We start from the raw sequence: 17,880 nt of genomic DNA, 5'->3' as shown, positions 1-17,880 counted from the left end.
TGGATGGTGAGCATCCTTTCAAGAATCAGATCAGCATTTACCTGATAGAGCTGCCCCAACCCTCATTCCCCTAATCATCTTAAATACAATTTATTTTCCATTTTTTATAGCTTGAATGTACAAATTTTCTAGAATTTTCTATCTTAAATCTCTACTTTAAATTGCTCAGGTCCAAAACATGTATATTTTGTCTACCGAACTACAAATTCTATAATTAAAATAATGTCTTTTACTTCTTGTTTCCCTCCGGCTTTGCCCACCATCCCCCCTCAGCCCCTGGATCATTTGTTCTAAACTGTTCAATAAATGCTTAATAGCTACCTAGAGTATTTCAGCAACACAGTCAACTTACCAGATAAGCTATCATTCAAAAATACCATCTTTACAATACAGCAACACACTAACAATTATTTAAATCCCTCCAGTTAAAGAATATTTTATTCAAACTGAACATCACAAATAAATTATCTAAAAGGGTTCCTCTTCTAGTTGCCTTTCGATACAAAAAAAAAATTTTTTAAAGCCATTGTTTTAGTACTGAACACTGATGTTTGTATTCATTCATTCCAATTTTACCTATCTCTAAAAATCCCAGAGTGCTCTTTTGTTTGGTACTTGGTATGTCAAACACTGAGTTAGAAAGATGAGAGATAACCTTGTCCTATCTACAGTGGAAAAATTGGGGCCTACAGAGGCTAAGTGCCCAAGGTCACACTGCAGGTCAGAGCAAGAGGCAAGTCTCCAGGCCTGAGGAGAGCACAGTAAAATACCGATACATGTTACAGATTACTCAGAAGCCAATCAATGGAAAATCTATGGCAAAAATGTTAAATCAGTACTACTGTCAAAAAGAATAATGAGATTTTATCTTATTTTATTCAGTCTAAAGTGTGCACATATACCTCAACGATGATAACCAGGAATATCTTAAGTATTCCAAGGTGAAAAAGAAATAAAGCAAGAACTATATGCATGTGTGTAGGCATGTATATTTAACATGTAAAGAAAATACTTGGTGGTTTCCAAAAACAAAAATTAAAAACAAAAAAGGTATTACTTAAACTTAAAAGGGTAAAAACAGCAATTTTATTTTTTTTAAAAAAAACATATTTATTGATTTCAGAAAGAGGAAAGGGGGGTGAGAGAGAGAGATAGAAACATCAACAATGGGAGAGTCACTGATCGGCTGCCTAGCCCGCAACCCGAGTATGTGCCCTGACCGGGAATCGAACCCCGATCTCCTGGATCCTAGGTCGATGCTCAACCACTGAACCATGCCAGCCGGTAAAAAACAGCAATTTTTTGTTGTTTGTTTGCCTAAAGGCTAATAGTTTATATTTTTTATCTTTTAGATACAGAAACTGTTAGTGTATAAACAGTCATGATTCGTGTTTAAATAAAATATCAAACTCTCCCCAGTCAAAAAATTTAGAGGTATGACAAACAAAGTTCACAAGTATGACAACAATACAAGTGAGCTTGGCGTGGTATAGCACAAATCAGGATTAAATTAATACCAGGGAAATACCGAAAGCATTTCAGAACAGAGGGAGGGAGCGCCTCATATCCAGTGTGACTTGCCAAGGGCAGGTCCAGTGAGGTGGCTGGTGGAAAGGAAAGCGTAACTGAAGGGGTAGCACACAGGTGGAAGGTGAAGAGAAACTGACAGCACAGACAACTCTTTTGAATAATTTGGTTTTGAGGGAGAGCAGAAAAATATGGAAGTAACTTGATGGGGATATAGGATTAAAGAAAGGTTTAAGTATCTTCCCCAAGATGGGAAACATTAAAGCATATTTTATACAACTGGAAAAGTTATTTATCAGAAAGGAAGAACATTATGATGCAAAAGAGAAGAGAAAAAACTGTGGGAACAGTACACAAGTGGAGTTTTAGGAGCACGGACATGTCACCCATCAATTAATCCACTGTAACAGATTATGGGCACAGATGTAGGCAGACTGATAGATTTGGTGGCAGAAAGATGAGGAAGTTTTCCTTTAATTGCTCCTGTTTTCTCAAAGAAATAAGAAGTTAGGCCATTTGTGGATGCTAGAAGAAAAAAAACTTTGTTTTTTCACTATTAGTTTATCAATATAATGATCAACATCATTTTTAACAACTTGACCACTTTTGAAATGTGTATATGAGTATCTATCTACCTGCTTTCCAGATGAGTCACCTCTGCCTGCAGAAGTTCCTCACTCGTGTGGGTAAAATCCAGCTGGGAGAGCACGTTGTCTAAGTCCTGCTCTTGCGAGGTGTACCGCCTTTCTGTCTGAGACTCCTCTAGTAACCTGTGAGAGGATACAGGGAACTACTAAAGGCCCTTTATCTTTGCATACAAAAACAACACGCAACACGTTCAAATTTCCCAACCGTTTTTTTGTAAACGAAACTCTCTGGGACTCTTCAGTTTGTCTCCTGCTCTAGGAAAAGAACACTGGGGTAGTAAAGAGGAAAGAGATGATGCTTCTAAAAAATGTCAGCAGCAGTGTACCCTTTCCCAACTTGAGCTTGGCCTCATTTTCAACGGGAAAAAACAAAATGATGAAAATCACTTTGTTGTCACTTTATACCCTGAGTCAGAGAAACTGGAAAATTATCAGAGTTCTGGCAACAATAGAAATGCACACCAGAGTTTAATCAAGCAAAAAGAGCACAGCTCCTTCTATTTCTTTCCACTACAAACCTCACAGCAGCAACTCATATCAGAAATAGTCAGTTTTAGAAACTTTTTTAAAAGGGCCATCTCAAAGCTGGCCTATCTATGATATTGATGATAAACAGCTGATAATCATGGCCTAATCTACCAAGGAAGGGAGGCCTTCCAGGAGATGTGAGCTATAATTCCTTTCACATTTGGAGTTTGGCCAAGGGTACAGATTGACCAAGCGGTTCCTAACTTTCTAAACATCAGTCTCTAGGCTAGGGACCCAAATTGGAGGCAAAAAAACAACAACAAACCACACAAAATTTTATAACACTATAAAAATTTAACTCAGAAATTAAAACTGAATAAGAAAACCCATAATATGGTCAAACACAAAATTAAAAATATGAAACATTAAGACTGGTGCTTGATGTCAAAACACCAAGTGGCTAAGATTAATATTTAAGATGAAATATACCTTATGGCCTCTGTTGTGTGTTGAGTGTCAGATGCCTTTAATTTTGCTCGTAGTTTCTCCTTTCGCACTTTTGCCTCATGGATGAAATTTTCTTGAGACTGAAGAGTTGCCTTTAATTGTCTCTTTTCTTCCTGCAAGACCTAAAAATTACTCAAAAAAAAGTCAGATATTATTACAATTTTCCTATTTCAAAAGAAAAGTAAACCAAGGAATTAGACTGTAAGTTATATAACAGGCACTACATTAATAAGACTACAAGTATCTGACCCACCAGATACATAATAGGAAAGAAACCATAGATTTTGGAAATGGTTCCAGATTAATTACTCTCTCTTGAAACATACATACATACATACATTTCCCCAATTATAGTAATTTTAAAACACACCTCTAACAGTTTTTCAGATTCCCTCAATTTTTCTTCTTTTTGCCGCTGCTCTTGCATAACAGTCATATTGGTTCCAACCAAGTCATTGACCCTTATGTTGAGGCGCTCTATTTCCAACTCATTGGCACAGATAGTGTCATTGGCCCGCTCCAGCTTACCACTCAGGTGCTGAATTTCTGACTGGCGGGACAGCTCTACAGACTCTAATTTCTGTTTCCGGTTGGCAAGCTGAGCCTAGAAAAACACAGATTACCAATAGGTAAAAGTGAAATGATAAAAGAATAATCAATGAATAAGGAAAACTAAAATGAAACTGAGCTTTACTTCCGTAAAAAACATAAAACATTAGCTCATTAAAAATATAACCCATTCATGGTAAAAAAAAGAAAACTCTCATGATAAAAACTAGGCATAGAAGGGAACCTTCTCAGCTTGATAAAGACTATCTATAAAAACCATACAGCTACAGCATAGGGAATAACGTCAATAACACTGTAATAACTATGTATGGTATCAGGTGGGTACCAGACTTATCAGGGGGGTTACTTCATAAATTATATAAATGTCTAACCATTATGATATACATCTGAAACTAATATAAAATTGTTATTATATTTTATATGTATTATATTTTATTTTTCAGCTGTAATTGAAAAATAAAAAAAGAATTTAAAAACAAAGAAAAAACATACAGCTAACATTATACTTAATGGAGAAACATGAAGCTTTCTCACTAAGGTCAGATATACAGCAAAGTTGTTCCCTCTCACCACTCATTTTCAACATCACACTGGATGTCCTTGCTAATGCAGTAAGGCAAAAAAGGAAAGCAAAAGGTATGGGAGACATACAATTGTCTTTGTTCACAGATAACATGATCATCTATGTAGAAAATCTGAAAGAATCAACAAAAAGAACTCCTAAAATTAATAAGCAATTATAGCAAGATTGCAGATACAGGTTAACATACAAAAGTCAATCACTTTCCTATATACCAACAACGAACATGTGAAATTTAAATTAAAAATAATTAAATACTAAGTATAAATATAACAAAATATGTACAAGGTCTGTATGAGGGAAACTACAAAACTCTGATGAATGAAATCAAAGAACTAAATAAATGGGGATATATTCCATGTTCACGGGCAGGAAGACTCAATATTATATGGATGTCAGTTCTTCTCAATGTGAACTATGAATTCAACACAAAAGCAATCAAATCCCTTCAACTAACTTTATGAATATCAACAAACTGATTCTAAAGTTTACATAAAGAGATAAAAGACTAAGACAATAGAAATACCCTAAAAGAAAAATGAGCAAAGGGCACAAACAATTTACAAAAGAATGGAAATGGTCATAAGTAGATGAAATAATGCTCAACCTCATTCATAACTGAAATACAAATTAAAAGGAATAATCAGATGCCACTTTTTTCACCCACCAGATTAGCGAACACAAGCCTAAAAGTAGGGAAAATTAAAAGAAGTAATAGTGTCCAATATTGGAAAACTGTGAGAAAATGGACATTCCCAAATATTGCTAGTAAGTCTGTATCAACACATCTTTGGAGAGCACTTAAACAATGTACGTTAAAATCTTAAAGCATGTACAGCTACTCTGATGCAACAATTGCACTTCTAGGGCCATATCCTAAGAAAATAAATAAACATATATTCCTAAATGTTCATATAAGGGTGTTCTCCCAAGCACTCACTATTTATAAGAGTGAAAAAGTAAAAAACTAAATGTTCTACCATAAAGGACTGGTTACATAAATTATGGTGCATTTAATGGTAGACTGAACTTCTATGCAATCATTATGACCACATATTTGTTGACATGTCATATTTAAAAAAGAAAACTTTTCAACTTGTGAAAATTAAATATTGTTTTGTAAAGTGCTTAGCATAGAGCCTGTCACAGAGTAAGCACTCTATGTTTTAAAGTTATGTTTTATAGAAAATTTCAAATATACACAAATATAGAGAGAATAAGACGATGAACCCCTATATATTTTCATCACCTAGCTCCAACAATTAACAACTTGCCATTCTTGGTAATTTTTAAAGTTTGCAACTATCCCTCCCTTATGTGTTTTTCTACCAAATGTATATGAATGCAATGTACACTGCATATAAGCACAGAAAAGGGTGGGAGAAATTTACTCCAAAATATTAATCATGGTAAATCTCTAAAGGATAGGATTATAGGTAACTTCATTTAATTCTCACTTCATCTACATTTTCTCCTATTTCTAAAATGGGCATGTGTTATGTCATTTCAATGGCTGACTGAAAGAAAAGAACTCAAGCAAATACATAACTCAAAGGGTTAGAAGTTATTCTGAGCCTCATTTTTGAATGTTAAGAAATATGTAAGAAAAACATTTACATCAAGAATTTTTTAAAATTGGGGGAAAGCATCAATGTTGATATCCACTTATCCAATCTCCCCGTCTTCTACCTTTATTGTTCAAAGTGACTCATATATGAACAAAATGCAATGTACTTTTATTGGATTCAATTTGAGCATCAAACTGTAAAATGACATTATTTCAGACAACTGGGGAAATTTGAACACACTGGATATTAAATTACGTAAGAAGTTATCTATTCTGCTAACGTGATACTGGTATACTAAAAGTATGTTTTTTAAGTTCTTATTGCTGGGAAAGAGACAATGTGTGTCACATGCTTTGTAATACTCCAGCCCAATAAGAAGCAAGGAAGGCTGAAACAAGATTAGCAGATGAGTTTTCAATGGGCACAGTCTTAGATTTTGCACTTTGAAAGGTACTCAACAATCTGCATACAGTTAACATTACTGTGCTATATATACTCTTTAAAGTGGTTAAGATGGCAAATTACAGTTTTAAAAAACGATTGGCAAAATGATAACTATTAATGCTGGGTAACGGTACAGAAAAGTTTATTAAAAAGTTTTTGTGGTTTTTAATGAGGCCCATGCAACTCAGCTACAGAGTGAATCACAGAAAGACTTTCTTTGGTTAGTTTGCTGAGGGAGAGAGAGAAATGTGAGTAACGTTTTCTTTAGCTAAACAGCAGCTTTAACTAAAACAAAACCACCAGAAGAATAATTCAAATGCCCTAGAAGGGAAACAAACATTAGCTTTCTAAAGGCTTTTCACTCCAGCCCGAGCTGAAGTGTGGTAAATAAAACCTCACTTTACAGCCAAGTTTCAATTATGCAGCGTAATCACAGTAGTAAGTTGAAAATAAAGGATCTGCAATCAACAGTAAGTACTCGCCATAGATGAATAATTGAAAACTATTAAAAGCTCAATTTTCTTTTTTTGCCAACCTGAAGGCTACGATTAGAATATAATGATACCTTATGGGTATTTATGTTTACTTAGTGCTTAGTTCAGGTAAAAAATCTCAAGTCTAGACATTCAGAATTTTATTGGCCCATTCTGGTTATGTAGCTTACTGTAGCTTTGAAAATAAGTTTACTCCCTGAGGCCGCTGTGAGTCCTCCTGCCATTCTCAGTGGAGTCACTCACAGCAGAGCCATTAGTGGTGTTTATCATCCAGCTGATATTTCAGGGGCATGGTCAAAAGCCAATACATTGCCCTCACTGGTGTGGCTCAGTTGGTTACACGTCCTCCCAGGCACCAGCAGGTTGCTAGTTGATTCCTAGTCAGGGAACATGTCTGGGTTGTGGGCTAGATCCCCAGTAGGGGGCATGCAGGAGGCAGCAGACTGATGTTGCACTCTCACATTGATGTTTCTCTCTCTCTCCCCCTCTCCCTTCCTCTCTTTCTAAAAGTCAATAAACTACTCTTTAAAAAAAAAAGCCAATACATTACAGAGACTTGAAGCAAAAAATAAGCAGATTATTTTCTTTTTTAAATAAAAAGCTTCCCTCCAGCTCTCTTAACTTATTCAGTCTATTCCCTCCTTCTATAAAACTGGTAACTACCAATCTCAACAGATTATCATATAAAACAGATAACATATAACTATATATTCTAGAGAATTGTATCTAGAAGCAGCATTGATTGAGACAGTGTCTAGCACATAATAGATAGTCACAAATATTCATTTCCCTCCATGTTTCCCATTATTTTATTGGTTCTTAATTGAAAAAGCAAACAAACTGAATGTGTCACAAAAAGAAATATTCCTAAATTGGTGGCTATATTTTGGTTTTGCTTAAGCCATTAGTTCTTCATTAAAAAACAGTTTGTACTAGTGTTCTAAAAAGTGTTTCTGTTGCCACAAAGATACTGCTTTTAATTAGTGTGCACACCAATGCAGTGTGAATCTCTCAGCATTTGTGTCCAAACAGGGAGACTTGCTGAAGCTCCCGCTGAAGCACCTCAGCCAGTGTATGCCAGATGCCACAGTCAGAGCAAGACACAGCCAGAAACAGCCAGAACAGGTAAGCTAGAGACACAAAGAAAGGGAAAAGGCAGAGAGAACAGGGGTAGAAAAACAGAAGTGGAGGGAGAGGGGGAGAGAACAAGATTGGGAGAATGAACATGAATGTGAGCGTAGGGCGAGCACCAGAATTAGAGACACCGACAGAGTAAGAGCAAGAGAGCAAGCATGAGTGAGGGAGAAAGGAAGCCAGGGAGGAAAGCAAGCAAGCAAAGGAACAAGTGGGCATGAGGACACACGTGGATATGAGTAAGCACATGTCCACTGCATCAAGCTAGTTCAAATTTAATCAAAACCTCTCTGCCTTGAATTCTTTTAAAACGTCTTAAGTCCTACCTGAATGATCTCTGATTGTTCAGCCAGAGCTTTCCTTTGGGCCTCCAGAGAGGATACCTGTTGCTGATAAATCAAACGTTGCTTCTCCCAGTCCAGTGATTTCTGACGAAATTCCTGAAGAGGCAATTAGGGCACTTAACTTCTAAGTACTTCCCTTGCTGTCATACTCCCAGATTCACTTTTACTTTAATTTTCCCCATGTCCCTGGGTACACACACCCACAGCAGGAGCCCCATTACTCACTTAGCTGATAGACTGTAGAGTAATACTGAATTCCTTACATACTGTGTATCTGGGTATCTGTCTTTCTAAATTTAACGCCCTAATGGTGAAGAGTAGGAAACAGAGGGGCTAATACTGGGTTCATGACCATTTTCACTGATTTGCTGCCACCTAAGGGTTATTATAATTTTAGTTATTTTAGTAATTTTTCAGAAAACTGATGCTAAGATAGTTAACTAAAATTTCAAAATATGATTACAGATATCCCTCGCTAGCCAAATTCTTTTTTTTTTTTTTCAATCCTCTCCCAAGGATATGTTTTCATTGATTTTTAGAGACAGAGGAAGGGAAAGAGAGAGAGAGAAACATCGATGTGAGAGAGAAGGGGGAGAGCATGGACAGTTCCTCCAGCAGGAAGGCAGAGCACATGGGCACAGCTGCAAATAGGTGGATAGAAAGTATTGGAAGTTTGTGAGAATTCTCTTCTCATTGCTTCTACTTTCTCAGTGAAACAGAAAGTGAGATCATCACCCAAAGGTGAGGATGTGGGGAAAAGTGTTGAAAGTTTGAGAAGAGAAAAGTATGAAACAGTCACGGAAAGCAGGAGAGTGGAAATACAGTATGATTCTGGGTAGCATTGGTACCCAATTGAGGTGAGCAACCACAAACTTAAAATGAGGTCAGCCAGCATGATTACGTTCTCCAGCCATGTTCTGCCACTCACAGCAAGTACGGAGTGGGCAGAAAGCAGGACTTAACCAGAGTTATGGTTTTGCCAAGCAAATATAATGAAGCAAAAGGAACACAGGCACTGAAGGGGGGTGTAAGTAATGTAACCATGGAATTTACACTGAGTAAGGACTGGTAAGTGAGGACACGAGGTAGATATGGAACAGTGAAGAGAGGTGGCCGAATTCATTCACTTTAAGGGAGGGGGTCAAGTATTACTGAGAGGCCAGGGACTAGAGGGAGAGTGAGCTGAAAAGACAGGGATGGTAGTCAGAGAATGAGATGCTTCAAATGTGATTCTAGGAGGGCTGCAAGTATTGGTAATGTCAACACCTAAGGAATGGTGATGGGAATAGATGGATGAGTCAGGGAGGAGATCAGAATATCTAAGGAGAAAAGAACACCAAGGAATTTGAAGACCAAGGGTACTATAAAACTGAACACTAAAACCCTCAAGAATTATGATAAGAGAGTGGCAATGAACTAGGAGCTGAAATCTTTGAACCAGGGGAATAATCCAGGGATCAGAAAGTGACTACTTTGGTTGTACGTACATTGGTTGGTGATATAGGCTGATGACATGAAAATCAAAGATGGGGTTTCTGAGGTAGAAAGAAAAGAGATTGGTCAGGAAATAGTAATGAGGAATTTGCGGGGGAAAGTCCAGGTATCACTGAAGAGGGTGAGAGAGGAAGCAGTATCTCTGCAGTCCTCAGTTTCTAAGCTCTTCAAATGTATAAAAATATTGAGATGCACAAGAATATTCAACAGAAATTGCAATTCTAGGTAGTAATAATATATTGGCATTTAACAGATTGCTCTGAGTAGAAACATTGTAAGTAATCATAAAAGGATGTTGAACAATGTTTCTCAAATTAGAATCAGCTACGGGAGTTGGATAAAATGCAGATTCCTGGGTCCCATGCCATACTACTGGATCAGCATCTCTGGGAACCTGAAGAGGACTCTGGGTGGTTCCTAGGTGCACTGGAGAACCAACGGCAGAGACAGAGGAGGGGAGCGGCAGATTCCTGGAGAAAAGTGTCAGCCCTGTGCTGCTGCTCCATCTACTCTTGGCAATGTTAACTCAACGCTCCCTCAAGGTCTTCAGGGACTCCATATAGTACACAATAATCAAAGTCAGCAAAGAGGGAGGTAAATGGCTCACTATATCTGAATGGGCACTGAGGACAAACAATCTGATATGCAGAGTACTCTGTACAGAAGAGCCCTGTGCTTTCAATATTTACTAGGCTCCTACTCTGATAAGTAAGACAAGGACACTGCCACCAAAGATTGCTAGTAACTGGTGGTCAATGTTTCTCAATATTAGCATTCTGGGTACAATAATCCTTTCTGTGTGGATCAGTCCCCAGCATGTTTAGTGTCCCAGGTCCCTGTCCCCTAAATACCAGTTTCACTCCCAGTCATTTTGACAACCAAAACAATGTCTCCATATAGTCTCAAATGCCCTTGAAAGGTGGTACTGCTCTGTTGAGAATTACTGATAACTAGTAACCCCGTCAACGAAAGGGAATCATAAGATGATAGGATGTATAGATCACCCTTGACCTTTGAAATAGCTTGGTGGCAGTCCTCGAGATGGGAGAAAATTGATTTCAGAAACGAACACTACCAGAAACAGCACTGTCCTCTAAGAAGGCTGACAATCACTATGAAGAAATTATTACTATGAACGTACCTCTATTTTTCCGGTTAACCTCTCAATTTCAGACCGATCTTCCCTGTGGTTTTTGGAGTTTCCTCTGAAGTCCCTTATTTGCTTTTTCTGTAGTTTTTCATAGCTTCTCTTCAGTCTGCCTAACTGTAGACACAGTTATTTCTAGACTTAAAATTTAAGAATATGTAAACAGTGGTGGTGGAGCAAATTGGTATTGTGAAAGCAAGAGCAGTGCGAAATAGTACTACCAAAAATAGATTAAGAGCATCTTTGATTTGCAAATTAATACAAAACAACTCAAACTATATATAAAACATAAACACTAGAGAAGAAATACATTGAGTCAAAGATAGTATAAAGGGAAAATATTTTTAACAAAACTTTGTTATTACAAAAGCCCTGGGCTTAGGATCCCCGCAGTTCCTCCCACCCCCATAAAAGCAGCAGGGCTGTGGTTTTGAGCCATTCTCCTGCGGAACCCTGAGAGTCAGGGGAGAAGTATTTTGGAATGAAATTAAAAGTAATTTTCCCAATCTTAACAACAAAATTGAGTTGACAAATTGTCTTACTTATTTATCCCAAAATGCTTCTGAAACCTTTGGATCCTCCATTACTTAAAATCTAGTAACTGACTTAACTCAAAAATAATATTTAATGTAAGTTTTTGGTATCAATAGGTCACAGTATTATACAAAAATAGCTTTATTTCTTTCAGGTACTCAACCAAGAAACACATTTTAGAACCTCTGTTCTAGGTAGTATCAAATGTATAATTAGGCCAAGATTCTTTGCCTGGACTTAAGAACAGAGAAATCAGTTCCCACCCCTGTTCCTCCCAGGGAACATGTACTTTCCACTTTACAAAGCAGAAACTGGCCCATTAACAAAATTCTCAAGGATTAAAGAGACAAAATAATACAACACATAACAGAATTAAAATCTCACTTCTTCATGTAGTTTCTTTAACTCCTGCTTATATTCCATGGCTATCTCCTGCTTGGCTTTTTCATGTTCTTCCACCTGCTGACGCAACATTCCAACCTACAAGTAGACAGGTGGTAGCAGTGTTCATTATTAGCATTGAAACAATATCCCTGAAACATAAAAACAGAAAATAACCTTTGTACTTATCTGTAAACACAAGTTCTCAATTGTATATGGTATTACCCCACTTCTCATTTAAGTCAAATATCTAATTATTTAATGGTCTACAGCATTGCCATAAATGAGAAACAAACAACTGTTCTATTTCTACGTTTAGATGAAAACTTGTTCTCACTCTCTGATTTAGTCTCCATAACCCTTTCTATAAAAAAAAATTTTTTTAATACAACACATGAAAAAATTAAGAGATATACAGCTATAAGAACCTTGGAAACTAAGAATATTGAACAAAACTCTGAGACGGCAAGAATAAGTTCTATAAATCAAAATGCAAAATAGTAATGTCAGACAGAAAAGACAGTGGGAGACTTACACCTGCCTTACCATTTATCCCAATTCAGAGAAATCAGTTCCACCAACCAGAGCAAGGACATTATCCTAACCCATTTCACAATGGTTTGAAACTAGCCACAGGCAGTTCAGGCCCAGCCCTCACCTCCATCAATATCCATCAGTATTTCTCGGCCTCTCTCCCAGTTAGAACTGCATCTGTTAGTAAGTGAGGAGGGAGCGGGGTGAGGAGGATCAGGAGGTAGTAATCTCAAATACAATATAGAATGGTAATTTTAAAAATAAAGCAAAAAATAGATCTTAAAAGTTCTCATCACAGGAAAAAAATTTGTAACTATGTATGACGATGATATTAAGCAGACTTATTGCAATAGTCATTTTGCAATTTATAAAAATATTGAATCATTACACTGTACACATGAAACTAATATAATGTTATAGCTCAATTATACTTCAGTGTAAAAAACAAGAAAAAATTCTTATAAGAACAAAGAGTTAACACAATTCCAATGAAAAATTCTAGTAGGATTTTTTTTTTGAACTTGAAAAAGTGATTCTGAAGTTTAAACTGGAAGAATGATTAAATGTAGCTAATAAAATGGAAAAGAGAAAAACTACTTTTTAAAAAAGATTTAGTGAATATTTACTGGATTTCTGGGTAGGAGGAAACTTTCTAAGCTTAAAACTGAGTCATTTCAAAATAATAAGATTTGACTGAGAAAACCATTTATAAAAATGTTTTAAAGAATTTTTAATTTTTAGGTATCTTCTCACTTGTTCTATGTTCAGAGATCATTCTCTATGATTTCAAGCCTTTGAATTGTGTTGAGATTTACCTTCTGGCCCAGCAAATGGTCAATTTTGGAAAGAGTTCTGTTTGTGTTAGAAAAGAACGTGTACTCCAACTCCCCTTGTGCAGAGTTCTGTATGTATAACTTAGGTCAAGTGTTGATCACGATGCTCAAATCTATATCCTTACTGATATTTGTCTCTTGTTCCATCAGTTACTAAGAAAAGCAGGTTACAGGTTGTGGGCTCAATCCCCAGCAGGGGGCCTGCAGGAGGCAGCTGATCAATGACTGTCATCATTGGTGTTTCTATCTCTCTCTGAAATCAATAAAGATACATTTTTTAAAAAAGGGGGGGGTTAAAATTCCCCTATACTATTATGACTTATTCTATTTCTCTTTGTAGTTCTGCCTCTTTTTGCACACAGATAAGGGAGAACGGGAGAGAAATTTCTTTTTAAACTATTTTATTAGATATTTACAAATTTCAATTTTTTGGGGGTTTGTTTTAGTTTGAGTTCTCCCAAAAGTGTAGCCTGAGGCATGGACTTCAGAGCACATAATTGGAAGTGATCCCAGGTAGCACAGTGAGGAAATAGGAAGGGAGACCCAAACAAGGAAAAAAAGCCAATAAAAGGGTGTGTGATTGAGTCTATTTCTTCAGTTAAGCAGCTGGGGCTAAATGACACTGGGAACTCACCAAGGAACCAGACAGAATGTGTTTCAGAATTGTCCCTCCAGGATGAGAAGCTGCAGAATATGCACCAGTTCCAGTTCCCCCACTGCTTAAGGCCTGCCTGCCCCATGAGTGTTAACATCCCCACACTTCTAGGTTTCACCTGAGCAGCCTTCTAAGGCTCCAGGAAGAGAAGCATAGGTAGTGAGATGCTGGCAGTGCACAGGAGCCGTTGCACAGCCAAGATGAAATCAGGAGGCACAGGCCACAAAAAATGTCTGCTACAGTTACGTGCACTGAAATTTCATATTTTATCATTATGAAGTGTTTCTCTTCACCTGAGTAATGTTCATTGCTTCTGCCTCAAGTTCACTTTTTCTAATATGAATATACCTATACAATATTTCTACTCAAAGTGTTTTACATGATACACAGTTTTATTTTTATTTCAACTTTGCTGTACTTCACAAACACCAAATAATTGAGTTTAATTACTTTTACCCAGCTGGAAAATTTTTGTCTTTTAATTGAGCCACTTAGTGTATTTACATTGAATGGGCTTCTTTGGATTTAAATCTATCATCTTATTGAGTGCTATTTGTACTTAATAAGCTTTATGTTCCTTTTTCTCTCCTTTTTTGCCTTCTTTGGAACTGGTAACTTATCATTTCATTTCTTTCCTATTAGCTTGGGAGATATATACTCTATTAATATGTTAATATATACTTCTAATGGTTCTCTCAAGATTAAAACATGGGTCTGTGATTGAACAAATCTAATGTTAATTAGCTGTTTTACCAATTCCCAGGCAACCCAAGGACTATAGAAATACTTTGATTCCATTTACACCCCCAAATCTGACTTAAATGAGATCATAATCCTACACGTGTTAAATTGAAAGGTTATTGTTGTTACTGACCGTCAATCTTCATTTAAATTTACCCACATATTTACTATTTCATTTCTTCCTTAATCTCTTAAGCTTCCATCTGGGATAACTTTCCTTCTTCTTCTATTTTATTTCATTTCATTTCATTTCACTATTATTTCATCATTATTTCATTTCATTTCATTAATTTTTTCCATCATCATCACTTTCCTTCTTCCTGAAGAAAATTCCTTAGTATTTCCTTGGTGCAGGTCTGTCAATGACAAGTTCTCTCAAGTTTTGTTGATTTGATCTTTATTCTGGGTATAGATTTCTGGTTTGGCAGGGGAAAAAGTCATTTCTTTGTAGATATTCTAGTCTTCTGGCTTTCACTGTTTTAACTATCAAGTCAACTGTTAAGAACTGTTTGTAGATAATCTGTCTTTTATCTTGGTAGATAATCTTTCTGGTTTTGTTTGTTTCTTTGACTTTTTCAGATTTCTATTTTGTCTATAGTTTTCAACCTAGGTAAATATTTCTTTTTATTTATCTTGCTTGAGATTCTTGGATTTCTTAAATGCATTGTCTTTCTTGCTTTGGGCAAAAACCTCAGCCAATTGACCTCCCAATACTGCTTCGCCCATTCTCTCTTTTCTCTTTCAGGGATCCCAAAGTGCTCCCTGTGTCCTCTTTCTCTTCTGTATTTGCTTTCATTTTGTCTATGCTTTATTCTAAACATTTTCTTTTGTGCCATCTTCCAGTTTACTAATTACCTCAATCTTTAAGACCTTGATTTCAATTATTCTATTTCTCAATACTCTAATGTCCACTCATTTTGGAGTTTTTTTATAGTTTCCAATTCTTTCTTGAATTGCACAATCTTATCTTTAGTCTCTCTGAACACAGTAAATATAACTACTGGAAAGTCTAAGCATGATAATACCACTATCTAGATTTGCCTTGGGTGTGCTTCTATCGTCTATTGCCTCTGTTTTTTATAATTTTTTTGTCTTGCTCCTTATGTGTCTGATGTTGCCTCCTCAGTGGTGATCAAGCATTATATTTGCAAACTTATTTGAAGAAATAATTTGAGAGCCAGAATGGTGATTTTTTTCCCCTTTGGAGAGAAAATGTAAGTTTGCTTTTTTCTAGGTTCCTGGAAGCCCTAGCACTCTGGAGCTGCCTAGCACTCTGGAGCTACTCTAGATCACCTTAAACTAATTCAGAGATTTAAATGTCTGCAGCTTAATAGCAGTTCGAAGAGGGCCTACTCTACATCTGGCCCATTCTTACTCCTTTCAGGTTCCCAACCCAAAACGAGGAGGGATTCAGGCCCACGTTGGACATCAAATCCTTTATTCTCTTAACCCCTTGAAGTTATCAAAAGCCCTATTCAGTCTCTACCTGCTCTCAGCTGCCATCTCTAGTTTCAGCTAATAATTGCCCCAAACCCTGAGCTCACTTCTGTGGACCTAGATAGCTCAGTGCAGACCCTGGCCTGGTAATTCTTCACTGTCCTGTTAGCACTCTACTTCAAGCGGACTTTTTTTTTTAAGTCTAACTTATCTACTTGTCCTCAGTAGGTGAACTGGCGCAAATTACCTAGTCTGCCATTACCAAATGTTAAAGTCTGAAAGATCACATTTAACTAAAAACATCCAGAGTGAAATTTACTTCTAAAGCAGGATTCCACAGCCAATCAAACTTTCAATCAGATGCGAAGAGAGAATAAAGGTATTTTTTGATGCATAAAATTATCTTCTACCAAAATGAAGAAGTAAATGTATAAAAGCTCCAGAATAATGGTGAAATGAGTTCCCAAGATGAAACTCTCCTGCATGCCTATATACTGTATCCATATTTGAGAATGGCAAGCTCCAAAAAAAAAAAGAAGAAAATAGGTACAGTACCTGGCATGTCTGAAAACAGTAAGAAAACTTACATTTGTGTCAGAGTTTGGGAAGTATCACTGGTAGGTATGCTTTTAAAAAGCAAATGAAAACAAGACAATTATTCAATCCCAAGAAAATAAAAATTACACAAGAAATAAGTTTGATTATCATTATACTATCTGACTAAGCTGTGAATAATATTTACCATCTTAATGATGTAAATACTGAAAACCTAGCTAACCAAAAATTAAGATATGTAATCCTGGCAGGATGAGGGAATGGAAATAGTATGGAAGAGAGCAAAATCCTTAATTTTCATAGTAGAAAATCATTAGATATATAGCTAAACCTGAAAAGTAGGATATGTAAGTATAAAATGTTACTTAGAAACATGGGGAAAATACCAAAAGAAAGAGAAAGGCATCGAAATGAGTGCTTCAGAGAAGCAGGAATCCTAGGTTCAGGGGGGTGGGACAGACAATCACTGTTTTTCTTTATGAGCCTGTAGGACCATTTTTCTTTGTGCTTATTATATATGGCAAACATAAATATTAAATGTGAAGGAAAGATTGTTTCATTTTATGTACCAGGATCTGGCTCATAATGGGCACTCAAAATATTTAACTGTCTTAAACAAAAGGAGGGGAAAAAAGAGGTTAAACCTGAGAGTGAGGGATGGCAGGAGGCAGAGAGACGGGGGCCAAGGTTTGAAACAGTTAGTGTGGGTGACAGAAGGGCTGAAATCACTGATTCTAAACGCAATTTATAGTTTTCAAAGTGCTTTCTTAAAAAGTAACTTAATCTTCACAACAACACTGTGACTTAGGGTTTTTAATCCTAATTTTACACATGATGAAACAGCCTCAGAGAAGTTAAATTATTTGTTCAAGGCCAGTCAGTTGAGAAGAGGCAGAGCCAGGACTCCAAATTCCTTACTCATTTCATTAAGTCTACCTGCTCTGTAGGGTGTGACAAGGTAACAGCAGCAGAAATGTCCATTAAAACCAACCCAGTCCCAACAGTGTAATCAGAAAACATATAAAGCATTCGCTTAAAAAATGGGCTGTTTATACGTACAACCTATGAATGGGCAGGCGCTGGCCACAACAGCAGGTATGAGGAGCTTGAGGCAGGATGTAAATCAACTGTGTCACGAAACACACTGTTCAGTGTAGCTGACATTTTTATACAGCAAAACCTTCTATGAAGTGAAGGACACAATGCACTGATTTACATTCTGCTGTAAGATTTTTAACTCATTGTGGGCCCATCACCTGAGCAGCTCTGGTTTATACCACAGGACT

The 17,880-nt window shown here is 36.6% G+C and overlaps 1 protein-coding gene across 3 annotated transcripts in view; it reads right to left on the bottom strand.

Moving 5' to 3' along the window:
- The window catches only part of CEP63 (centrosomal protein 63), a 40,419-nt gene that overhangs the window by 10,919 nt on the left and 11,620 nt on the right, over positions 1-17,880 (bottom strand). For 2 of the 3 annotated variants that reach the window (XM_016224374.2, XM_087824945.1), the window contains 6 exons: positions 11,843-11,938; positions 10,919-11,041; positions 8,266-8,379; positions 3,520-3,753; positions 3,132-3,271; positions 2,163-2,297 (listed from right to left, as the gene is read on the bottom strand). In XM_016224374.2, coding sequence (XP_016079860.2) covers positions 2,163-2,297; positions 3,132-3,271; positions 3,520-3,753; positions 8,266-8,379; positions 10,919-11,041; positions 11,843-11,938 — 842 coding nt within the window. The remainder of the gene's footprint in view (positions 1-2,162; positions 2,298-3,131; positions 3,272-3,519; positions 3,754-8,265; positions 8,380-10,918; positions 11,042-11,842; positions 11,939-17,880) is intronic. The other variant, XM_087824946.1, reaches the window with a different exon arrangement.

The sequence above is a fragment of the Miniopterus natalensis genome, chromosome 15, assembly GCF_054644295.1.
Source record: "Miniopterus natalensis isolate mMinNat1 chromosome 15, mMinNat1.hap1, whole genome shotgun sequence".
Classification (NCBI taxonomy): Eukaryota; Metazoa; Chordata; class Mammalia; order Chiroptera; family Miniopteridae; genus Miniopterus; species Miniopterus natalensis.
Note: the sequence above shows the minus strand (reverse complement) of the source record. Positions and strands in the feature narration are given on the sequence as shown.